The sequence below is a fragment of the Halictus rubicundus genome, chromosome 16, assembly GCF_050948215.1.
Source record: "Halictus rubicundus isolate RS-2024b chromosome 16, iyHalRubi1_principal, whole genome shotgun sequence".
In the NCBI taxonomy this organism is placed as follows: Eukaryota; Metazoa; Arthropoda; class Insecta; order Hymenoptera; family Halictidae; genus Halictus; species Halictus rubicundus.
Genome location: NC_135164.1, coordinates 4,153,441 through 4,178,700, shown reverse-complemented (window position 1 = coordinate 4,178,700; position 25,260 = coordinate 4,153,441). Strand labels below are relative to the sequence as shown.

At 42.3% G+C, this 25,260-nt stretch overlaps 3 protein-coding genes across 5 annotated transcripts in view; 2 read left to right on the top strand and 1 right to left on the bottom strand.

The window, feature by feature from the left end:
• The first annotated feature begins 1,423 nt into the window (after window positions 1–1,423).
• On the top strand, window positions 1,424–8,015 carry LOC143362071 (PI-PLC X domain-containing protein 1). Its single transcript, XM_076801906.1, has 7 exons — window positions 1,424–2,021; window positions 2,722–2,849; window positions 3,256–3,429; window positions 3,818–4,049; window positions 5,269–5,601; window positions 6,160–6,347; window positions 7,143–8,015. Exons 2-7 carry the CDS (start codon window positions 2,798–2,800, stop codon window positions 7,502–7,504), a joined length of 1,341 nt encoding a protein of 446 aa, XP_076658021.1. The 5' UTR covers window positions 1,424–2,021; window positions 2,722–2,797; the 3' UTR covers window positions 7,505–8,015.
• Window positions 8,016–11,566: 3,551 nt separating this feature from the next.
• Window positions 11,567–19,427, top strand: LOC143362065 (patched domain-containing protein 3). 2 transcript variants are annotated; one of them, XM_076801898.1, is made up of 10 exons: window positions 11,567–12,083; window positions 14,805–14,915; window positions 15,310–15,556; window positions 15,655–15,728; window positions 15,798–16,239; window positions 16,719–16,964; window positions 17,185–17,487; window positions 17,564–18,128; window positions 18,207–18,689; window positions 18,762–19,427. In XM_076801898.1, exons 2-10 carry the CDS (start codon window positions 14,815–14,817, stop codon window positions 19,154–19,156), a joined length of 2,856 nt encoding a protein of 951 aa, XP_076658013.1. In that variant the 5' UTR covers window positions 11,567–12,083; window positions 14,805–14,814; the 3' UTR covers window positions 19,157–19,427. The 2 variants fall into 2 exon arrangements, with proteins under 2 accessions (XP_076658013.1, XP_076658012.1); XM_076801897.1 differs by lacking the exon at window positions 11,567–12,083 and adding an exon at window positions 12,704–13,288.
• Window positions 19,428–20,579: 1,152 nt separating this feature from the next.
• Window positions 20,580–25,260, bottom strand: part of Plexa (plexin A) — a 470,402-nt gene continuing 465,721 nt past the window's right edge. For both annotated transcript variants that reach the window (XM_076801867.1, XM_076801866.1), the window contains exons 10-12: window positions 24,526–25,236; window positions 24,302–24,447; window positions 20,580–24,169 (exon numbers count right to left, since the gene is read on the bottom strand). In XM_076801867.1, coding sequence (XP_076657982.1) covers window positions 23,996–24,169; window positions 24,302–24,447; window positions 24,526–25,236 — 1,031 coding nt within the window. In that variant the 3' untranslated portion in view covers window positions 20,580–23,995. The remainder of the gene's footprint in view (window positions 24,170–24,301; window positions 24,448–24,525; window positions 25,237–25,260) is intronic.

Sequence of the window (25,260 nt, the reverse complement as noted above, 5' to 3'; positions counted from 1 at the left end):
TGCCGGACCAGAGATTTGCGAATTGATGCCGTTAACAAGCAAACCGACCGACAAAGCAGCTTCATAGACTGATTAAATTATCTACCTCAACGAATCAAATCGTATTAACGTCCTTCTGTGTACTATAAACGTTGAATAGAGAGTAACGCGGCAAGAGTAATTAATGTAGGTTTAAACGAATGCCGGACGCCGACACGACGCGTCCTTGTATATCTATTGTATCGTACAGTGTAATATAGTGGGACTAATAATTATTTATTTAACGCGACAGAAGGGAAGTTCACGCGAACGGGCAACAGGACTTCAGCCTGGGCTCAAAGAGTTTAATTTATTTTTTAAAATGAAAAATTATATCGAGAACAACATTGTTACTTTGTACACGCGTGAAACTGTAAATAAATTGTATATCTGTTGTATTAAACAAACTACGGCAGTCTACTCGACTCTACTTTCCAACTTCTTTGATTATTCTACTCCTCAGCGGGCGGTAATCCTTGCAGCGACAACAATTTGTAATCAATTTTCAGATTTTATTTTCATAGAAGGCTTCACGGTAGCCTTAGAATATTTTATTTTATGCATAGAAATACTAATAATGAGGAAAAACGATTCGAAGAATTTTCTTCTCGTTACGCTAAGCGTTGCAGTTTTAAAAATGAAAGTTCCATGGTGGTTTCCAAATGATCTGTAGGCTAGACTAAGCGAAGGGTGAGTATACAATTTTTTAGAGGTCAGTCAATTACACGCTGACCCTTACAAACTCCTAGAAATCTGTTACTGCTGCCGGAGCGACAAGTAATCCGAGAAGACAATAGATTCGTCGGCAGGGCGCGACAACGTGGAACGGTACCGGAAGAATGATCGAAAGAGACTCACGAGGGCAGCGATTCCCGTGGGTCGTTGCGTCCACGGTCAGGCGACGAAAGAACTCAGCTTCTCGGAACCGGCGGCCATCGATCATGATCGTCGAAGTCGCTGGGTAAACAGCATCGAGCCGCGCGGCGTAACGATAAATCGAGTCGCCTCGTTGGCTGCACCTGTACGTAATCATCATCCTGTTAACTCTCGCTCGGGCCCCCCGTCCTCCGTTGACCCACGAACGAGGGTGATAATTCAATGTAGAATCAGAATCCGTCCCCCAACCCCTGGTGATCCGTCGTGCGCGTATACACTGATCACTCGACCCTTCCTCCCTCTCTCTGTCTCTCTCCCGGACCCCTGGGCTCTCTCTCTCTCTCTCCCTCTCTTTCTCCCCGGGCCGACGTCGTCGTTGTCTCGAAACTATATATTCCACGGCATACGCAGGAAATAGTGTTTAATGCCGGCGGGTCAGGCCGGGTCTGACCCCCGGTGGTGGACGCAGTCTATAGGATGGACCGAAAGCCGGACGGAGAAGAACGCGCGCGTATGATCGGAGGCGAGAGGAGGACAGCGCGGTGTGGTCCCCATCGAGCAATTGACGTGTCCGAGGAAGTGATGGAAGGATGATGGCACAATGTGCTTGAATGTCCCATAAGCGAGCGGGTTCTATATTAAACTGGTCCGGTTACCGTTCGTTCGTTCGGCTGTCCATCGTTCAGTCGCTGGCTGGATCGGCTTGGCCAGGACAACGCGATCGATCCCCCATCCGTCGTCGTCGTCGTCATCGTCGTCGTCGCCGTCGCGAATTCTGAGTCCGACTATACCGTTCCTCTCCTGCGACCGATTCACTAGGCTGTCCCGCGGACACGAGCCATGTCCTACGGACCGGACGGACGCCGATCGTCGTGAAGCCAACTCGCGATCGAGGAAGTGATAGAGGGAACGAGAAGCGCTGAACGCTTCTGTGAACCGGCAACCAAGCGGGACTGAATGCTCGATCGGCCGTCGACCAACGGGATCCAGGACTCGAAGGACTCCTGGCGATCGGCTAGCTGGATACCAAGACACTCGCCGCGGACGCGCGCGAGCAACCACGCCGTCAGGCCGTCGGCTCGCTCGAACACTTTCGAGTTTCCGGCGAACCAAGTGACGTTATTGCGGTTAGTAGACTCTGTAGCCTCGGATAGTAACTTAACCCTTTGCACTCGAAGCCATTTCAACTCCAAAACGAAACATTCCTTCCGACCTAGAATATTTCCCTTTTATATATAATTTTTGTTCATGTTGGGCATACGAAAATGGTGCAATTTACTCGTACGATACTGAAGTGTTTAGTAATTTATTGAATACTAACAAATTTAATAGTGTAAAAAATATCTTGGATAATCACACAGCAATTTTTAGTGGCGCGGTACCTCGTGCCGACTCTGAGGAATATTTGAAAACCGATTGCAGCAGGTCAGATTATTAGGTGCGATGTGTTTCCGTGCGTCGTTGCCCGCTTTCTAGAATTTGCCGATAGCCAGGGAAAATATCAGTCGAAATCGTCAAGGAATTATCTGGTTAACGATCGCAACTTCTGGGGAAATTAATGTACAGTGGGTGGAAAGTATTCGACAAACTCTGTCAATGAGTAACTTTTTGAATTTTGCGCCAAACGGCTTGAGAGTTTTTGAGATATTAGAAGGATTAGTTTGGTAAGTAATGTGCGAACAATTTCTTTCAGAAATTACGGTGACTATCGGTGAGAAAGGGTTGAAGTATCGTACGCAATTGATCGCGAATGAAAATAGTTTGATCGACGATCGATTTTGTTCCGCTTTGTGTTTGTTCTAATATACAGAAAATTTTTGCTTGCAGACGCAGGTGTACATCAATTTGCGACGACGGATATCGGAGCCCTGTCCAAAGGAAACCCATAAAGTAACAGTCTTCGATGATGTTGAAGGGAACGACGTTATTGTTCCTCTACCTGTTCTGTGACATCGGTGAGCGTATTTTTCCTCGACGCACTTGTAGCCACAGCTTTTCAGCTTTTACAAAACCTTTTAACCCTTTTATCACGGAGGGATTCAATATTTCCACTGCGAACGTTTCGAGCCATATGCTGTTAGCCTTAGAATAACTCAAATTATCTGTCTCTTGAGAGTAATATTTTTTTACTTTCGAATTTACAGTTCTGCGAGTTCTGCGCACGACATATTCTCGTATGTTAAAGATACGATATATTCTTTAGTACTTTTAAATTAAAATTCCAAGCTTCGAGTAAATTAAGCCTCTCTGTATAATTGGCAGTGGAATATAAGTACAATCTGTGACGCAATATTTGCGAAATTTCTGTTTCATTGTCTATGGGAAGATTAGTCTGACGAGAGGCGATATTTCTGATTCCAGCATTGGCAGCGCAATGCGGAAAAGTATGGCTGACAGTCTCCTCGTTGTGGAGACCGATCGCTGCCAGTGACAAAGTGGTGGATGCAGAGCTGGAAGTAAATTGGGATCTTGATTGTCCATCGTGTACAGGATACCCGGATACCATCAAGGTGTTCACTGCTGACCCAGCACATAGTAATAAGTTTTGTTTGCTTCTCTTGAACATCGTAATTCGGGGATTAAGACGACTCCTCTCCTCCGAACCGGTTTTTCTCGTGTCGAATTCAAAATCGAACGCATCGAATTTTCCATCTCGGAACGGACGGTTCCCGTGAAATCTGGAATTTGCTGAAATCGCGCGAAACGCTTCGACTTATTGATCCGTTTGAAAAAAAGAAAAAGAAAAAGATGTGCAACGGAATATCCGAGCAGACGTACGCTATCAATTTATCCCCGTTTCCACCTTGGCTAGCGTTTTTCTTGAATTCACGTCTCGGGACCTGTCGAGGAACGAAGTTTAGGGCTCGATCGGGCCGGGATTGGTCGATACCGGTCGACGCAACCATCGTCGTTGTGCTTTCAGATAAAACGATCAAGCCCAAGTTGACTTTGACTTCGCTGCAATACCCCCGGGGCTATTATCGAACCAACATCACGGTCGGACGACCGCCCCTTCCGGGTGGATGGGACACCCAAAGTGGCGCGGCGCTTCCCGGAACCCATTGCATGAAATATCATGCTGTTCTTTACAAAGAAGGGTCCTTCCTCACCAGTTCCTGCTTGCAGATCTGGCCGACGTGGATGTACGACTTAAGGTCACGATCTCACTTTCTAATTCACTTATCCTTCACTTTCAACCGTTGTAACTCTCGTAACCTTCGCTTTTAACTTGTGTAACTAATTGGCGATGCTTAGGACCGTTTACAGCCTCAACTATTAACTTTTTAAGGAGGGTTAACCCCTTGCACTTCGTTGGGGCCGCTGCGTGTTGGTCCCAATACAGAATTTAGCAATTCAAGAGCAATTGCACTGTGGCAACCTCCGTACTCCGCGGCTGAATAGTTGCAATAGCGATAGTATTTTTATTTAGATTGGAGAAAGACAAATATTACGTAAATTCACAAATATTTTCAATTTTTCTTGCACAGAATAAAATTTTTGGTCGAGCTTCGGTTTATTGCTAGTGGTATACGAAAATTTTTCCTCGAAACGGTGCAGTCATGTTCGACGAATAAAAGTAACAAGAGATTTCGTGCAAACACTGTCTAACAAATACCCCGCTAAAGAAACTATAAAGAAAATATGAAATGACAATGTTATTCTGTTGACACAGCGGTGGAACCGAACGACGATGTTTATCTATTCTGTTTGCACAAGTTATGTTTTACTGCTTGAGGTATGTAGCTGTAGGCTAGCTACCTACTGACTTTAAAATAAAGACTCTACTGTGCAAATATTATTGTGTGACAGAAATTACAAAGAATTCGCTATGTTTACGATTGAATTGGTTCAGTAAGACACTCCATGGCGATAGATTGAAAAATCGTTTCTGACACTGCGTGTTATATTTCTCTTTACTTTTATTACTAACATATACTGGCGCAGTTTGGCGAAAAAAATAATCCTGCGCCATCCCGCGTAGCACAACAGAACTTCTATTCTATGCATACCAAACGTCATTGTCTCTTATGCATAAAAGATGCAGCATTTTGCAGTATATTTGTGCAAATATGTCCTTGATTTCAAAATTCTGTTAACTGAGTCAGAAAAAGTTGAAACAATATGAGTACAGTAGACGCAGCAAGATTGCCACAGTACAGTTATGCAAGTAGAAACAGACGGCAATAGACAGACATTTAAATGGTCTTGCATACAGGGTGCCCCAAAAATGTGTATGAAAGTAGGAAAAGTAAATGTACATGTAATGTATCTTTTTTGTACTTTTAGTCGACTTTTAACATTTAATTTTCTTTTTAAATCCTAGATGTTATATGGAACTTCCTTTTATTCGAAATATATTTTTGTCCCCCTCAGGAGGCAACTAGGAAGACTGCCAATAGGAAGCTTAATGATTCCCGGAACACACAATTCAGGCTGCTATAAGCACGGCGACCTGACACGAAAGGACGCCTTCCAACGATACTTGTTAACGCAAGATCGCGACGTGTGGACGCAATTAGTGCACGGTATAAGGTACCTGGACATCAGGGTGGGCTACTACTACGCCGTCGAAGAAGGCAGCAACATAAGCAGATTTTGGATCAATCACGACGTCATTCGGATTACTCCCTTATCCTCCATCATCAGAGATGTGAGGAACTTCTTGAACGTTGCGAGAGGAGAGGTCGTTATCATGGACTTTCACAGGTAACTTGACTGAACCTACTAGCATAATAATTCAGTAATCTCGTTAATGACTTCTTCATCTGTTACATAGATAAGTAAGAAGTTTCAAAAATTCACACGTACATCTTCACGAACCACACAACAGTTGAACGAAATTATCCAGTAGCTTGTTAAGTTATTGCTTCAAATTATCATGACCAGCGGTAATTTTAATAATTTTAACATTTCAAAGGGATAAGTATAAAGAGATACTTTATTCTAGATTAGGGAACGATCAAATGGTGATACCCAGAGTATCATAAAGTTATATCATAACGTTATGTCAATTTTTTAATATTGTCAGAAGAGCGTGTCGAACCGCGTAGAAATAATTGGAATCAATTTCGAGCGAGTTATTGGATAATAATAAAATCGTTGGCCCTCGATATTACGTCAATGGACGTGTAAAGATACATTCTGTTTAAGCGAAATGAAAGAAAGTGGCTCGAAATTGGTGTGATTGCAACCGACACGATTGTTATCGCGGGGACGTGATATAATTTAACGATGCGATTCAATACGGGGTGACTTTCCACGCAGATTTCCGGTGGGATTCGAGGACAGATCGAGCAGACATCGCCGATTGGCCACGATCCTCCGGCGAGAATTCGGAGGACTGATTCTCAAGCCTGATAGGGGGGTCGAAGGTCTTGGTCCGACCTTGAACGATATTTGGGCCGGAGGGAAACGCTTGATTATTTGTTACGGCGATAAGCACACCGTGAATGGTAAATTTATTACCTGCTACTATTCAATTTAATCCTTACGCGCGTCAATTCAATCCGCCGCTAGGTGCTCGTGTTACATGTTTCGATACTATTTTTACACTGGCGTAACCCGATAACTGGGGTGGCGAAGTTAATTCATCGTTCATAGTTATCTTCTCCAGTGATTTGTCGTCTTTTATCCTTTTATTTATAACAGATACATTTCGCTTGTGCGTGGCGCAGAACAATTTCCATTCGCTTCCAGTGACATCGATCAGCATTGAAATGATTTAAAGTTAAAATTAAATATCTAAATAAAAACTGGAGGCAGGACCTCAAAAATCGACTTTGTACCTTAAAATTGTATGTGGTAAACCTGTAGACTATAGTGATATTTCTGGATCGAATAGCATCGTTACACTTGCATTCTAAAATCGGAAACTCCGTGTACACCAACCTAATATGTTCAGACGAGTGTTGAGACAATTGTGATCGATAAATTACTCGGTTAGTAGGTTACCTTTAAAGTAGTACAGACTTTGAAACTGACCCAACTACTATAGAAGGCCTTACAAGTCGCTAACGTTTATGGCGTTGTTGCAGTGCATGCAAGCGAGTTCCAAGCGTAATCAAATATTAGAAACAAGTCCTTCTCGCACAGTTTCATAGTCATTTGAATGGAAACATTCTCTTGCACTTTTACAGTTCTAGAGTATCGTCTTGACAATTAACAAAACACTGCCGAACAGTCAATCAGTTTCTTTCCTTTTTCTTTTTAATTTGAACGTATTGCGAGTTGATTTAATGTTGCAACAGAGCACGACTGGTTGTGGCCGACAATGTATCAAGCTTGGGGCAATCAGCAGACGGTGGAGGGTCTCTTCAAGTATTTGGACGAGGTTATTATGGGACCGAAGAGGTTCCGAAACAGTCAAAACCCATTATGGGCGGTGATGGCGGAGTTGACGCCCGATCCCCTAGACATAATCTTCAATCTATCCGGCGGGCTGCGGCAAATGGCCGATTCCGTGAACAGGAATCTTACATTGAAGTTCCAGGAGGAATGGTGGAAAGAAACGAACGTAGTAGCGACCGATTTCTTCCTCGGAAATAATCTCATCGACGTGTCGATACAGGCGAACATCAAGAAGAGCAACATCGCCCAATGGCGTTTGTAACGCGAAAATAAACGATTATACTCTACCGAAAATGTAATTCTAATTAGGTGCTGCTTCGTCAATGAGTACAGGATCGAGACGAAAGAGTTGTACGAGGTCAGCTGACCGGTATTCAGAATTTGTTTAGCCTTGTATCCCCTTGCCGTTACGTGTTGAGGATCTGCTAAAATCCATTGTCGAGTTTGAAAATCACTTTTCTGACGAATTGGTAAACTTTCTAGTCCTTTGTCAATGTTAATCGCAGCGTTATATTCATAAATTATTGAAACGGTTCACGTAGTCGAAGCATTTCGCGAATGCGCCAAGACGCAATAGGTTCGTTTAAGTTTTAGCTTAATTGAAGGAAAAGAAACGGTAGTAAGAATTAGGATTCGTAAGAAATTTCAATCGCATTGAGTTCCGTGAATGTTAGAATAAATTTGTAAGAGACCAAACACATGCGCAAGAGTAACAATATACGACTTAAAAGACACAATAAATCGGAGTATAAATAATGTGTACTCAAGAAGAATGAAGTTTCATGCCTGTGTGTTTTTTCACTTCCCCCGTTTTCAGGGAATCCAAGCTTCTCGACGCACAGTGGGGTATTTGATGCGAGAAGCCGGAAAAAAGTCAATTTCAAAAATTTAACGTAAACTGTAATTTTTTTATTGCTCGAACTTGTTGAATGTGTGGAGAACAATGTACTACATTTTTTTTATTCATTTGTAAGTTTATGAATCTCCAAACTTAATCAAAAGTCAAGAGATTCTATGACTTGTATTGCCTTTCCAATCATGCTATAACATATCGTACATTTATGAGTGATTTTTACATGCTTTAAAAAAGTATTAGCATTTAGAAGTGTTTTACGTACGCCTATACGCTGTAATTAATGGTAATAATTTAAAAATATTCTTAAAACACATATCTACTTATTAAAACATTTCATGATGTACATATTCTGTATTAAAATAATAATTTACATCATTTTAACATAATTTACGTGTAAAAATACTTTTCCCAGCTTTTCGGTGCACGTACTCCACAATCGCCACGATTTTTCAAGGGTTTCCGATAATCTGAGGAAAAAAAGGTTCGAACAAAAGATTAACAGTATTCAGATGTCTACAAATTTCGGAAAAAATTTTTTTTTATAAAAAGCGAGGATCAATGAAATTTTTTAACTGTTCAGATATATTTTTGATTTCATAATGTTATAGCTGATGTTAAGACGAATTCAACGACCCACTACATTATGGCATTGAGCCTATACAGGGTGGGGCAATAACTATGTCCAGTCTGAATATTGCTGTTATTTGTAATAATATGAAAAAATGTTATATGGAAAACTTACATGGTATAGAGGGGGACATATTGTGACACAAACATTTTCTGCGTGGGTGGAGGCATAGAGGAGATTTCAAGGTCAACTCTATTTTTTGAATTGATTTTCATTTTTTTGAGTTGATCTATTTTCGAATTGATGACTGTTTGCGTCAATGCAAAGTTGCAATCTTCGTATCCCTGCATCACGTGCATGTCTTATCGTTTCTGAACTTATTCTAGCACATGCTGCAAATATCCATTGTTTCATATTTTCTGGTGTAGTGGGTACTTCTTGATAAACAGCATTTTTGAAAGGTCCGGTGCAGCAAATTTCCGGTTTCTTTCAATTTTTTGCACAATCTTCCAAATGTTCGGTGCGAAGGATGTGTCCGGTTTGGATATCGTTCAGCATACAAGGATTGAGCTCTTATCGAATTTTGTCGCATTTCTCCATAAATGAGGATCATATCCACTTGCTCTTCGAAAAAAAACTTCATTTTGATGATCACGCAGCTGCTTGACTTAACAATCGACAGAGACTGACTGACCGATTCATGTTAATGTTACGAACTGGTGAGATGTTTACATTACGAGCTGATGAGATGTTTACATTTCTAGCTATACGCGATGTATTGCCACAACATAAACAATGTTACAAAACCATTGGTTGATGTAAAAGTGAGGGTCTATGAAATAATACAGCATGTTCTATACCGTGTAAGTTTTCTATATAACATTTTTTCATCTTATTACAAATAACGGCAATATTCAAACTGGACATAGTTATTGCCCCACCCTGTATATAACGCTTAAATAACTTTTTCCGGCTTTTCGGGCCAAATACCCCACTGTGCGACGATACGGTACTTGTAGCTTGTATCGCAACGGTAAGAAGTTTTAGGAAATGTTTCGGCGAAGATCTCACATAATTCTTTCTAACACGTGCCCTCGGACGAACGGGAGCAGACGGGAGAGACAGTTTAAAACAAATGCCCCGACATTTCGGAAACGTGCTCCGCCGCCGCCGAGAGATCGGCGGCGTCCGTGTTTCGGCCCGTGTCGATTTGACTTCCAAATGCAGGCCGACGCTGCCGGATCACGTTCAGGACACCGGTTTTTCGAGGTAGTCAGTCGTCTGCTAGCAGCCACCGGCAGTGAATCGATGCGACGAGAATTTTAACGCGGTCCCATCCACCCTATTCTTTCGGCAACAACTACTTTTCACTCCGCCTCGCAACCACGCTCTCTCCGCGCCGTGCAACTTCCTAATAACGCGATATTCTGTTTTCCCTATCCCTACCTCGCACGTCGTCGCCCTATCGAGACGTTGACGAATCTGTCGTCTCTCTGGCGAGATCGAGGAATAATGCTCGCGTTCCCGTGAACCGGATGTTGAAAGGAAAAAGAGTATAGCCGAACGGGAGACGTTTCTCGGCGTTCTGCTTCCCAATACTCGAAGAAAAGTCGGCGAGACGACGACGAAACAATGGAGGACAATTTTGCACGCGACGCGAAAGAACTGTGGACTGTTTACGCCTGGTGGTCGTGCGTACTTGTTTTGAAGATGATCTCTTTGTCGTGGTTCACCGGTAGGATCCGCGTAAGCAGACAGGTAAATCTTCTTTGTTTTTACATTGTTCACGCTGCCCCACCTCGCGGTATTTATATTCTGTCCGACTGTTATCGTGGTCTTAAGTCTGTAACTTGATTAAATTTTTATCACTGGTATTGATTACTAGACTGCGGGTCTCTGTGAAAAATAAAAATCGCCGTCGTCGATTACAAGACGCTCTAGCCACACGCAACTTTCACTTGCTCTTCCTTAACACTAGATTTACGGAGCACTAAAAGTGGCCAGTTTGGATTATTTTATAAAAATACCAAGAATATATTCAGCCAGATTTTTAGCAGGCTTTTACTATAATACACGTTCCAAGGAATAAATGTGTTAAATAAATTTCCTATAAATGCATTTTCACAATCACAATAATTGTAAATTAAAGAACATAAAACCCGTCATTTTGACGGGTCCCGTAAATCTAGTGTTAACAATCTTAACAAGTTAGGAGCAATATATTGACAGTATACTGAAAGTCTTTAATACGGAAAAAGAGAAATGGCCGTGCACCTTCAACAAATTTCGGAGCGTAGAACGCCGAGCCTTCTAACTTCCTTCTAACGTCAAGATTAGTTCGAAATTCCCTTTTTCAGAGAAAGTAGCAAAAGAACTTTGAGCCTCGTCAACGTAACGAAACAATTTTAAGCCTGATCCCGGGCGCAGCGTCCCGCTACTTTTCAGAGGAGATAAGTCGGAGGCTCTCCGGAGGTCCTCGAACGGTTAATTGGATCGCTTCATTCCGATCGATATTCCAGGTAATTCACAGCGAGGAGGATAGGATGTGGATGAAAGGTCCCAATATAATTTTATGTCTGTCCGGAGGCGGGCATCCAGACGTGGATCGCATCCGAAACGCGCATCAACACGATCTTGGAACTGTGCTCCCTTATCTGCTAATTACACCGATATGGTTGTGCACGTCACCGTCGTTTCCTGTGGCCAGAACGATTCTTCCCTGCTTCGCGATAGTTAGCATACTGTACACGATGGCGCACATGGAGATCGGGAATCCGCACCGTTATTGCAAAACAATACTCTCCGCCGCTGAACTTTGCATCTTGATCTGCATGTTCGCCATGTCTGCGCTCCACTACATGGACGCGTTCTGAATGTCGCGATAATTTCGAGCATGTGCATTTCTTATGCACCGCTCTCGTTACGTAATCGTGGCCGCTCGATATGATAAGCGAGGTCAATGTAACACCGTGCCGCACTTGGAATTACAATGAATGGGAGTTAATGCCGCGCCGGGAGCACATATCTGCTTTGAATATTTGTGGACCGTTCGAATAAGCTGGTCATTAAGGTGTACAGAATTTGATAAAGAACGTATTGTCATCAGTTACTATGAATTATTAGGAAACGTTTGAAATCTCGATTATAGATCAGCGAAATAAAGTGCAAGTGTCAATATGTAACTAAATTTTTCAGCACGAAAAACCGAGCGTAAATTAGAAGTATAAATCTTTGAACGTATAAAAACGACGTTATGATCACAAAGCGCATGTCAGCGTCGACAATGCGACATTATAGAGCGAAGTTGAAGAATGTTATCGCATCATTGTAACGTGACCAGCAGCGAGCACAATCAGCATACTTTCTGTCATACTAATATTACATATAGCTATGTGAAACTGTGATTTATTGATCGAGGTATGCGTAATATGCCATAAGTGACGTAATGCATAGAAGATTTTTTATAAAGTAAAATTGTGTATCGTGAATATTTTGATCAATATCATTTGATAGCTGCTTTTAAACTCGAAACAGATTTGTTGAACAAGCTGTTATCATGATAGGAATACGAGATAGCAATGTTTATTCAAGAACTGCCTCTTCATTTGTTTCGATTGTCATATACAAGCGCTCGTTACATATCGTTGCAACTATCAATTTCATGTACTTGACTGATTACAACGTTGTATCTCGCTTCTCGACGTGTCCGTAAACAAATGATGAAGCGTTGTCAGTTTAAAAACTAAGGATGAGACCAAGGATCAAATCTAAGGATAAATCCTTGGGACAAACGCATTTTTTCCACTTTTGTAAGTGATAGATTTATTATAATATTCATAGTATCCAAGAACAATAATAAGCAAATATAGGTCATTATTAACCAAATTACACTATACTATTAAATTATTAGATTATATTAAAAAAAGAAATTATTGGATTCCTGTACTTGTACTTTAAATTAAAGAAATTATTGGATTACTGTACTTGTACTTTAAATTAAAGAAATTACTGGATTACTGTACTTGTACTTTAAATTAAAGAAATTATTGGATTACTGTACTTGTTCGTCTAGGATAAAAATTGCTATTACTGTTTGAAAGCTCTAATAAAAAAATCGTTAGCCACGGGCTATAGAATTTAAAAATTTATTAACTAATTGCTGGCGGATAATGCGTTTAGGAGTTGGAGTACGTACGATCCATTTTATCGGCCCACCGTGTATATGCATACCCTCATGGTTCCCAATTCATAATTAGACATGAAAGAAACCGCAAAAGAAATTAATTGCACTCGTTCTTTCGCAGACTGCAATGTGCATACGCATTACTCCGCGTAGTAGCGTCGATTCTGCTTACTCGAGCGACGGACACGTATTGGGCATACGTGAAAATCGTTCTTACTCGAATCTTCACTATCATTGTATTTAATCGATAAGTATCCGGTGTCTATAGATTACAGTGTGTTCGAGCGGTGTTACGTGCTTAAGGCCAATAAATAATCCTTCATTACATCAAGTTTCACCGTTCCTAGAAGCACACTGCCAGGATAAACGGCCTCAGTTGGTGACCAACCGGCGCAAAGGAAACTGATCTTTCTGTAAATCTGTCTCTCAGGAATCTTTGGTGAGCTATACCTACTAATTTTCAAAGAAACGTTGTATAGAAGATTTGCTATCGCCTTGATAACGTTACCGCGATGATAAAAGAAATTTCGATAGCGTGCAAAACAATATTGGACCCGGAGGACCGCGGTCGCCATTTTGGACGCTCTTCAAAGAATAGAATAGAATAGAATTTACTCCAACAAAATTGGGGCCTTTTGTACTTCCGTCCTCAGATGCGCAAAGTTACTTCATTCATTTTTACAGTTTCATTAAGAAACTCCGTGGCATTCAATAAACGCCCGACATTAGAATATTGCATCTGCAAGAACATTGTTTACTCACTATCGCTCTTCAAAGAATTTACTCCAACAAAATTGGAGCCTTTTGTACTTCCGTCCTCAGATGCGCAAAGTTACTTCGTTAACTTTTACAGTTTCATTAAGAAACTCCGTGGCATTCAATAAACGCCCGACATTAGAATATTGCATCTGCAAGAACATTGTTTACTTACTATGCACGCGTTTCCATCGACGTATTTTTCCTCTCGATAATGATTAAGATGATAATTCATTCGGAGTGTCCCGCGTAAGTCAATGTTGACCACTTAAACTTGAGATTCAAGTATAAAAACTTGTTCGCCTTCCAGTGTAATTTGAAGACCTTGGCACTCATTCGCTTCGACAGTGCTGGTCGTAAAGGTACAAACATAAAGAACGAAGCACTGATCAAATCGGTGATGTTCCTTTAAACATAGCAAAAATTTCGTTGAGGGCGCTCCGTCAGGTTCGACGGTTGTTTTAATATGTAACAGTGTGTAGGTCAGTAGGCGTGAAGACCGCTGAATGAATGTGCATATACAGGGTGATCCCGTAGATTCAAAGGCAGTGCCGCCACCAAACATCACGACGGGAGAAGCATTTTTTGGCTACACTCGAGTGTCGGTGTGGTCGGTTTTCCGTCATTGGAAGGTTAATGACGACTACTGCAGCGTAGACGGCTGTACGCGTGTATCTGTGAATTGGAAAGTACAAGGAGAAGGGAATATGTGTACATGTTTCCCGCTGTGATCATTTGGTGGCGGCACTGCTTCTCAGTACTCCATCTACGGGATCACCCTGTATAATACATACATATGTAAGTGTGACGCACGATCTGATGCACTCGAGCGAGCGATAAGTGAAGCATCGAAACAATCGAAATGGAAAGTGACAATCGCGTATTCGTCGAGCTGAAACTTTACAAGAGCTCTGTAGACCGGTTCGCTCAAATCGCGGTCATCTTCGAAGACATGTTCGTCTTCGCTGTCCTATATCTGTTCGTCTATCTAATCGGCCGTCAGATTTAGAGGTTAGGTGACCCTTGTCCTTCCTCCGCTCCGTCGCGAAGCACAGTAACCAAGACCGAGAAACCGACAACACAAGCTGAATGACGCTCCTGGCGAAGGCACGGCTGGCTTCTTTACGGTCCGAGCGATTCGTGGGTGAAATTCGAAACATGAAACACAGAAGTACCACGGTGGTGTGATTCAATTTCAGTGTTGACATAATGGAAATCGACGAGAGGGTCGTTCGCAGACGGAGCTTTCGAAGTTACCTACGACGCGTACCGCTACGAATTTCGGAGTCGGTCGAACACCTTTTCTACGGGTAAGTTACGAGATAATGTTGAGTAGCTTTCGAAGTTCCCGCGTTTTTGAGCCGTTCATTTTGAATGAGCATCGTTCCATCCATGTCGAACATTTTTGTTTAAAATAATGTTCGATGCACTTTTGTCAATATAGTTCTATGGAAACCTAAAATTCCTTTATTTTTATATGTGATTATATAGCTTATGAATTTCTTACTCACCAAACCTAAGTATACCCTCGAATCTCCTACTCGTCAGCAACTGATAATATCCAAGAATCCCCATTAGATATTTTCTTACTCCTCTTACTCCTCTTAGGTAGGACTACCGAATTGCCTTGCCACAGATAAATTGTTTCATTGTTGAGTTTTTATGAAATAAGAATCTTCTAAAATTAATTCTTTTTTTGTCTAGACTGGGGTTAAAAATAGCACGGCAGCCACTAAAATGGCTCGTCTGTAGTATTGTGTTAGTCTTACTTTCTCTTTCTGGTTTACATTGCTTCCACCAAGAGAAAAACCCTATGAGACTATGGATTCCACAAGATTCCGATTTTGTTCGAGACACAGATTGGATGATCGATCAGTTTGGGCAAGGGTTGAGAATGGAAAGCATGATATTAACAGCTGATAATGTGTTAGAACCAGGGATTCTCGTAACGGTATTTATCTTTTTTTCTTGGACATTAGTATATGTAGCACAAGATATATTTGTTTACTCGTACAATGATAAGTAAGGAGATTATTTAATTAATTCCAGCTGAACGAAATAGTAAAGCAAGTTGTTGCTCTACAAACTGCTGACTATGTTGCATGGACAGATGTGTGCTTCAAGTAAGAATATTTTTCTACATAATGCAGTTAACTGAAATGGAAATGAACATTTTTTTCTTCAATGCATAGAGTACCTGTTATATCAGGTATTACGAGGAGAACAAAGCGCAGCGAGGAGTATGATGATTTTTTTGACATGGAACCCGAGTCGCAAATCAATAGTACTAAATTTGAACCTGCGGTTCATGCTGATCCTAAATTATATTGTAATATAGTCGATAATTTGCCAAAGGCTTGCCTTTTGTCTAGTCTAGTGGATATCTGGGACTACGACAGCAATGTTATTCGTCAAAAATCAAATAAAGAGATTATCAGAGATGTGAATAGAGCAAAAATTAGCCCTACCCTAGGGCATCCTATGAACTTTACGAGTTTATTGGGTGGGATAACAAGAGATGAACAAGGTAAAATCATATCAGCAACAGCTGTGAAAACACAGTGGGCAGTGCACATAAATTTTTCAAAAGTGGACATGGATAACTTTGGCAACGATGTTGGAACAGCAGATTGGGTAAGGTAAGTTCATTAAAAGGCCTAAATCATAATGTCTGTATAGGAACTGATAAATTTAACCATGTTACACTGCCATTTATTAACTTACAATGTGTATAGAGTGTTCCATGCAAATGTTATTACAGATACTTGTATAATTCAAAGAATTTGCTGTTTAAATTTCATTTGATTTGGGCCTTGTTTAATATTTCAGATGATTTTGTCAAGATCAGTTTGCATATTCTTTTTAGCTGAAATATTGCTCAAATTATTTATAGTATGTGTCTGTTATACAAAAATGATTCCAATATATTATGATATTTTCGATCTTAGACAGAATCAGTTCTTGTAGTTCAAGTTGTTGTTATGACTATTTATTTTTTATATATACATATTTATAATTTTATATTTGTTGAACTTTATATGAACAATAATAAACAATTTAATAAACCAAATCAGGATGGCTTATTTCTAAAAAAATTCGTGTTCAATGTATAGGCTACAGATGAAGTTTTCAAATGGGAATTGTCTTACTTGAATCTATTGCATAAAAATGCGAAACTGTTAAGCAATAAAAAAGATGCAAACCATACCGCAGCCATATGGTATGAAGCTGGCAGAAGTTTTGGGGATGTAACATATGTGACAATGTTTGGACATATGGATATACTGTCTATAGGATTCATTTTGATGTTCTTCTATGTTCTAGTCATATTTTCCGATTACAATTGGGTGGGATGGCGAGTAAGTTTTCCATCAAAGTAAATAGCATAGTTATACGAAGTATTCTGAAAGTCAAAGTTGAAGTGGAACTAATCCTATTGAACTCAAGCGGAAACCTCGTACAATATGCTGAAAATTAGAGGTTGTACCAACCTTTCCGGTTGTACAACCAGTTGCCGCGATCACCCTGCATAAAAAGATTTTCTTAGCGTCACTGTTTGCAATGTATAATTATCTGTAGATTTACCTCACGTGCGTTGGTCTTCTGTGCGTGGGCGGCGCATTCATAACTTCAATCAGTGTATGCTCGGCGCTTGGTATACCTTACGGGCCAGTGCACACGTCTTTACCATTTCTTTTGTTGGCTCTTGGAGTAGACGATAACTTTCTGATTATGGCGTCTTGGAAGGAAATACACGCGCACGAGTCGAACAGAAAGAAGCCATTGGAAGAAAGAATAGCTTTAATGTTAGGACACGCAGGGTCAGCTATTAGTATTACTTCTCTTACGGACGTTGTTGCATTTGTTATCGGCGCATCAACGGTAAGCTTGTGCTATCTACGGTGTCTGCGAGGTGATCGTACACAATTAAGTTTAATAATTATACATACATCTCCAGATATTACCATCCCTCCAGTCATTTTGTATATACGCAGCAGTTGGGGTGCTACTGACATTTTTATTGCAAATCACATTTTACGTTGCCTTCTTCACTCTGGACGCTAAACGTATCGAGAGCAAAAGGAACTCGATATTCCCGTGGATCATACACGAAAACTTTACGCAAAAGTTCGTTAGCTCGCAAGAGGAACCGGCTTCGAAGTTCATCACGAAATTATATACAAACGTGGTTTTAACGATACCTGGGAAAATACTGATAGTATTAGTAACCGTTGTAGCCGCATCGGCGGGTATTATGGGTATATTACGGTTACAACAGTGGTTCGACCCGGCCTGGTTCATACCGAACAGTTCATACCTAAGCAAGTATTACAGCGTACACCATCGCGAATATCCGAGTCGTGGCTACGAAGCGATCATTCTCATGGGAGAGTTCAATTACACTGCCGAGTTTCCGAAATTGCTGAACTTAACGGAGACGTTCACCAATTTGTCAACGGTGCAGAGCTTGAATCCGTGGCCGAACGACTTCGCCAAATTTGTATCGGTCTATTATGCAAAAGGTTGGCAATACTCGTTAACGTCAATGAACTCTCGAGACAGTGTCGAAGCAGGCTAATGGAAGAGACTTTAATTTCTAGATTTGAGAACCACAACGCTCAACGATACCCAATTCAACGATTACCTATCGAAGTTCTTATTCAGTCAAAACGGTGGCAAGTACCAGAGGAACATCCGCTTCAAAAGGGACCTGAAATGCGGGGAAAAAGCGCCGCAGATCAAAGCGAGCACCATAGATTTCGTCTTCAAACGATTCTTCACTCCCCACCAGTGGATACCAGCGATGGATCAAAGCGTACGGATGACTCGCGAAGCCGGAATCGATGGGTTCGTGACGGTCTGGAGCGAAGTGTTCAGCCTCTGGACCACCGACAAATTGATCTCTCAAGAAGTCCAACGGAACGTTCTGTTAGCGTTGGTGTGTGTTATGGGAATGACAGGGTTATTGATCGCCGAGCTACAGACGTGTTTCTGGATCTTCTTGTGCGTTCTTCTCACGCTGTTGAACGTCTGCGGGTTCATGTACTTTTGGGGACTGACGATAGACATTGCGTCTTGCATCGGTGAGGAATGTTTCTTTGACCGTTCACCGTGAAAGATTGCGACCGTGTTTGACTGTTTCTTTGTTCTTCTAGGTCTCGAGTTGGGTATCGGATTGTCCGTCGATTACGCGGCTCATGTCGCCCATGCATTCGTGCATGCTGCATCCGAGACCGGTGGCGAGGATCGCACAAAGAGAGCGCACATTGCAGTGAGATACATAGGCGCGGCTGTTGCGTATGGTGCTGGATCCACGTTGCTGGCGCTCTCGATGATGGCGTTCTCGGAGAGCTACGTGTTCCACGCGTTCCTGAGGATCTTCATTCTGGTGATACTGTTCGGCATATGGCACGGACTGTTTCTGCTGCCGGTGATACTGAGCACGATCGGCCCACAGAGTCTACGCTCGTATAAATCGAAGCCCTCGCCGGAGAAAACCGAGGAGGCGATGGAGGTGACCAGTCCGTTGAAGAAAGAAACGGAAAGTTGAAAGAACACACACGGCCGACGGTCGATTCTTTATCAATAATATTTATTTTTGGTTCAATAAACATACAAAATTATTACACTATCCGTACTATTAATCACACATTTATACAAAAATAATAATAATAATAAAGATCGGATAACTTAAAAACGGCATTATTTATATATATATATATTTATATTTATCTAATATATTAAGATTAAAAAAAAACAAGTACAAAATAATGTAGCAAGGTTGATATAGATTTTTATTAATAATAATTATTGATCGGAAAGGAACATGACTATTATTAAACGTAACGTAAAATCGTGTTTGCTGGATGCGTTTATCTTTTTTTTTTCTTCTTCTTCTTTATGTATAATCATAATTAATGTTTATGACGTAAAAACGAGCGGCGAGGGAGCGACCCCGGATTGATTGGCAAGCTCCCTCCGCTGCCTCTCTCAGTCTTGCACAATCCACAGACACTCATTCTCGTTCGTCTTCTTCGTTTGTCGGCCCCTTTTTGTTTTTCTTCGAACCCTCGTGTGTCTTTTTCGTTCTTCCCGTCGTCGGGACGGTCGCGACGCGACACGACGCGACGCGACGGGACCGGGCGAGTATCAAAGTGTAATTATCCGAGCGGATACAAGCGGGACAAACGAGAAGACGGCTAAGTATTTCTCATGCGTACACGGTCACCCATCGACAGAGGCATCCGACAGAGGCGCACGTTCTCCGGAAACACGATCCCAGCACACACGGTAGAGTAGACTGCCGGGGGCAGCAAGCCACGCACGAACGATACGGCGATACACATCTCCTTACTTAGTTGAATTTTACAAATTGGGATCGTACATTCCATAATTAATGAGGAACCATCGATACAATAATAATATTTACTTAGCAAAACGTGCCGATCGGTAGTGTGGCGAAGGACGCGTGATGTGTGAGCACAGTTAAACGCGTTACGAAGAAGGGGGAGGGGGGCAGTGGTATTTTTTTTTTGTTCCGATGACGATGATGATAATAATGATGATATTCTGTGGTGGAAGGGGTGATAAGTTGGCGCAAGGAGGACGTTGGTAGAAGGGAGAGGAGCGTTCTCCTTTTCTCGTTTTCGTGATTTCGTTTTTTTGGGGGGGGGGGGATGACGAATCGACTGTTCAGGCGAGGATATATAAGGGTGGTTGAACGATACGGGACACGAGGAACGGGGAGGGAAATGCACGTCCGCTTGCCAGGAGTTCAAGGTACACGCACTTTATAGGGATACACCATGGGAAAGACACTCAGGGCAGACACTGACATAGAGACTAGGCTACCGACTATATGTATACCTATCTAAATGTGTAATTAGCGTACGCACCGCGTACACCCGGGTACGCCCGCACTTCGCCCGGCTCTCGGGTTTGCTTTTTTCACATTATTTTCTTGTGTGTGTGTGTGTGTGTGTGTGTGTGTGTGTGTGTGTATGTGTGTTTTTTTTAATCATTTCAATCGAAGAAACGAACGCGCGTACACCGTCCGTACGCGCACTCCGATTCCTCACTTTCCATACGTCTTTCACTATTTTTTTTTTCGCTCTTGCCTTCCCATTCGTTCTTTTCTCCTTACCGTTACTTTTTTCCTTCCCTCTTTCCATTTGTTTCCTCCCCTTTTCTTTCCTTTTCTTTTTTTTTTTAAATTATTATTATCATCGTTTTATTACAATCAGCGATCGCGTCGTAATCGTGCTTTTATAGTAAACGCTATGTAGTCTTTATTACTCAAGCTTATGCCCAAAAATCTACCAGAGGCACTTTGGGTTTATTAGTACCATTTTGAAGTCGGCGAGCGCGGGGGAGGGTGCTGCGAGTCCTTCGCTCCTTCTTACGTTTTTTCATCTTTTTCTTTTATTTAATCGTTCGTTATATATACTTCTTTTTTTTTCTTTTCTCGGGTAGTGATATTAACGGTCGAACGATGTGAAATTCTGTCTAGTGTTTCATTTTCATTTTTTTTTCTTGTTCTGCTTTGAACCTCTCGTGACACGACGGAGTACCCTGTCTGCGATCCATTTTCTTTATTCTTTTCGTTTTTGTTCGCCCACGCTCGTTCGCCGCCCACGTTTTTAACGCGTCCGTTTAACCGTTTTCCTTTTTGTCCCCTCCCCCGTTCCTTTCCCGTAGCCTACCAACTCCGTATCTTTCCCTGCTGCCTTACCTTTCCACACACGGTCTTCCGATGTTTTTTGAGCAATAAATACTTTCTCCACTTACAACTGCACATTGAATTGACGCACGGGACACACTCACGCGTATACACAAAACGGTTCTCTCGCATTCGCTACCAGGCCGTTCGCGTCGACAGCACCCTCGAAGGTGGCTCGGCAGGCTCGAGCCCCCTCGGCGATATGAATTCTTGTCACGGTCATGTGAGAATGATCGTTGAAACTAACCTACGCGGCTCTAAATACAGTGGCAGTCAATGCGGGCGGGAACCCCTTTCGCCGGGGTTCCGCTTCGGTGTGCGTTTACAAAGGTGGTTGGTTAGTTTAACGTAGAATGAGCTTGGAAGAGATACGACCAGACGGTACCACCGTACATACAGGTTCCCGAAAATTCTTGGTGTGTCAATTATTCTTTTTTTTTTCGTTTCTTCTTCATCTTCTTCTTCTTCTTATCTTTTTCTTTTCTTTCGTTGATCCCCTTTTGTTATAGATACAATGAATACACGAGGGTGGTTAACATTTGCGCGCAGGTAAAACGTTTCTAGGAGAAACAGGTTTCTTTTTTTTTTTTTTTGGGTACTGTCAGCCCGCAAACGGCTCCCGCATCCACTCTCATCCGCATCAGCGCTTCTGAACGTTCCCACCCACACCAATATGGCTACATCCACAGAGTTTAAATGTTACGCTTTTTTTTCTTTTTAATTAATGATTATCAATTCATATCAATTCAATATCAATGTATTACAATCAGACAATACTCAACAGTGATCGTTATTCATTATATATTACAATAATTAAGAGTGACAACAACATGACGACGGAGGCGTTGAAGCATTACAAGGGGGTAGTGTAGAAATAGAGAAAGAGAGGGACAGAGAGGAAAAGACAGGAAGTAAGAGAGAAGGAGACAGAGAAAGAGTGGCACAATGTGTGTGTGTGTTTGTGTGTTTCTAGGATGATCAGAAAGAGTAGAAGGAGGCGCCGATAGTGGTGGACAATATCTTTAACTACATTGAATACGATGAGGGAGAATGACACAAGGATAAATGGACAGGGGGATAAGGGGGATTCCGGATGATTATGAAACAGCGACAATGATAGGGCGAAGAATTATGTTTGATGATGGTGATAATGATGCACGACAATGAGAATGAACGTTTAATAATAAAATGGAACAATGAGCTGGAGACCAAGGAAGGGGAAGCACGCACACTCAACACAACCGTCACATCGAGCTGGCCTCGCGCACGGCCATAGTCTATAGATTAATACCTATCAACTAATACACAGTCTGTCTCCGATTCGCGGATGACTCCTTCCATTTTTATCCGTTTTGAATGCATGTAAGTATAAATAATACGCGTAATGCAACGCGTACGTACAGTACGGCGATACGTGCGCGATCGATCGAGGAAAGAAGCTGACGATAGCGCGCGTTATGCGAATGGACTCGTAAGGGTTTTCCGTCTTGCTCACGCGACATCATGGTCGAGCGATGTTTCTCGAATCGGTAGGACCCCCGACAAACGATTTTCTTCGTGTCCGCGCCGATACTGTACGCGCGCACGTTCCCGGATACTGCATATACATACACACATACTTTTTTGCGCCGGTATAAAGTGTATATATGTACACATATACAATACGACATACCATCCATGTATATATAATATACCCATAATGTTTAATTAATCATCGTTAATCGTTAATCATCTTATTTATTAAAATTCGTCAGTTCGTAATTCAAAAAATTTCAGCTAATAGCGGTGGATGGAAATGTTTCTTCGTTAAAAATCGCCGATCCCCCGACGATGGCGCGCGGCATTATCGATCGCTTCTTTAAACACATTTACAAACAATCGGGATCGACCGGCCGATTCGTTCACTCTCACTTATATCACTAATGTCTATCTTTTACTTTTTTTGCCGTTTGAAATCTTCGTTTCGTTTTAAAACCCTATATGTCCACCGACCAGTTCGCGGCGTTGATCGCGGCCGCGAAACATTGGCGATATTATTTTCCGTTCGTTATCTTCGTTTTTTTTTTGTTTCTCTTTCTTTCCTGGTTGTATGCGGTTTGTTTGCCTTGTTTATTTGTAGCGTGTCTTGGCCGCCGGTCGGTGTGGCCGCCGCACATCGAATAATTCTATTACAATTAATCGTGATTTTGGTATCTTATGTACAGTTATGCGTGGTGTGCGCACTGATTATCGTCGCACACACCCGCCTGCCAGCGACCATTCAGAAGACTTTTTATTCTTTGAATTCTCACACGTATTTCCAAACAACACTTAGTCTTTCCGTTGAACTTCCCCCCGTGAAGCTTCTGGCTTAGCAGTCCGTTGTGCAGTTTCTTCTTTTGTGTCGGTGTGTATGTATGTATGTACGTGTCTGCATGCACGTGTTCGTGTGTGTGTTTCTGTGGGTACGTGTACATGCGTGTATTATGAGCACGTGTCTCTGTAATTGTGTATTCGATTCGCGTACTAAGCTGAGACAACTGGCTTGCACGGAAAACCTGAGACGATCGATTATAAGATAGGCCAGTCCTCTTGGTGCTTCCTCGAGAATACCTAACTGCGGTCAAGCATTCAGCAGGGTAACTCTTGGCGGGCAGGCTTTGACATGTGCTTCATAGAGTTCATGGTACATCAGGGATTGTCCGCTGCCATTATATTATGCACCTGCTCGAGCTTGTATGCCAATCTTTGCTTCTGTGAGAATTCGTCCTCCTCCAGTGTCACTATCAGTTGTTCGTTGTATTTACCCGCATACGTGTACAGCTCGTAGAGAGCACAATTTGTGTTGAACTCCGTTGTGTGCAACTGTGGAAACAAGAACGCGTTTACTATAGAAACAAGTGAGAATTGTCTACATCAATTGCGAAAGCAAGGGTTGAACAGATATGTGTTTCTTCGTTTAATCATTTTAGGGTTTGATGGAAATGGAACACTTACCCTAGACTCTTCGGCAAGCATGGCGTTCATGTCTTGATCGGATATGGCTGGCATGACTTTGATATCTGAATAGTAACGTTCTACCCATTCTTTGTACACTGGAATGTCCTTTGCGTATAGTAGCTTAGAACTCGGCGAGTCCTTACCTGCAATACCAAAGGGAACAAGATCAATGCAATGCACCTTGAAACGGTAGATGGAAACGCGGAAGAACGGTGACCCACCTAATCTATGATCCGAAGTGGAGCAGCTGTCCATGAACGTCTGCGCCACGACAGACAGACACGAGTCTACGATGTTCGACTTGTGTATGTCGAAAATGAAATTCGGATTCTTAATGAGGTTAACCCAAAACCTAAGCGGTAGGGAGTTGCTCTTCCATGTGTGGACCACTTCAGGGTCGGATATGCCGTGGTGCAGAGCTTGGTCGTCCATGAAGTCGAACATGTACTTGATAGCGAGGGGAAGAGCCGAGCCCCGATGGGCGGTGCTGAAGATCGTTTCGAAAAGGTCGTCGACGAATTTCTGGAGCGTACCCTTCGTTGCGAGTAACCTCGTCAAATAGATCTCCGAGACCATCTTGTTGCCGCGATCGCCTTCTTTTCGCGCGTCGGAGTCGTGGTGTTTGACGAGGTGCCAGCACTTCAGCCCTCCGTCGTGGTTCTGGTTCAACGGCGACGTGGCGCGTGAAAGCGGAGGACTTGCCGAGCTGAATTTGCTCAGGTTCAGGGTCTCGTATTTGTGCGACTTGTCCGTCTTCTCCGAAAGGATCGACAAGTTGTAGATCGACGACTGCTTGGAAACTAAGTTCAACGACGCTCCGTCGGGTACCCTGTAGTGGTTCAAAGTGTTCCGCTTCTTCCATTCACCTTCCGTCTTCGTTGTCGAGTCCTCGTCGTACAGGATCAATCTTCCGGATGCTCCCGTTCGCCATTCTGTCGTGAACAGACGCACGTGTT

What these genes read in the sequence shown, in the direction of transcription:
- LOC143362071 (XM_076801906.1), top strand. Translation starts at nt 2,798, where the DNA reads ATGATGTTGAAGGGAACGACGTTATTGTTCCTCTACCTGTTCTGTGAC. An exon ending in CACTGCTGACCCAGCACATA is followed by an intron (nt 3,430 to 3,817) that starts GTAATAAGTTTT and finishes TTGTGCTTTCAG; the next exon opens with ATAAAACGATCAAGCCCAAG. An exon ending in ACGTGGATGTACGACTTAAG is followed by an intron (nt 4,050 to 5,268) that starts GTCACGATCTCA and finishes TGTCCCCCTCAG; the next exon opens with GAGGCAACTAGGAAGACTGC.
- LOC143362065 (XM_076801898.1), top strand. Translation starts at nt 14,815, where the DNA reads ATGGAAATCGACGAGAGGGTCGTTCGCAGACGGAGCTTTCGAAGTTAC. An exon ending in ACAATTGGGTGGGATGGCGA is followed by an intron (nt 16,965 to 17,184) that starts GTAAGTTTTCCA and finishes AATTATCTGTAG; the next exon opens with ATTTACCTCACGTGCGTTGG. An exon ending in ATCGGTCTATTATGCAAAAG is followed by an intron (nt 18,129 to 18,206) that starts GTTGGCAATACT and finishes TTTAATTTCTAG; the next exon opens with ATTTGAGAACCACAACGCTC.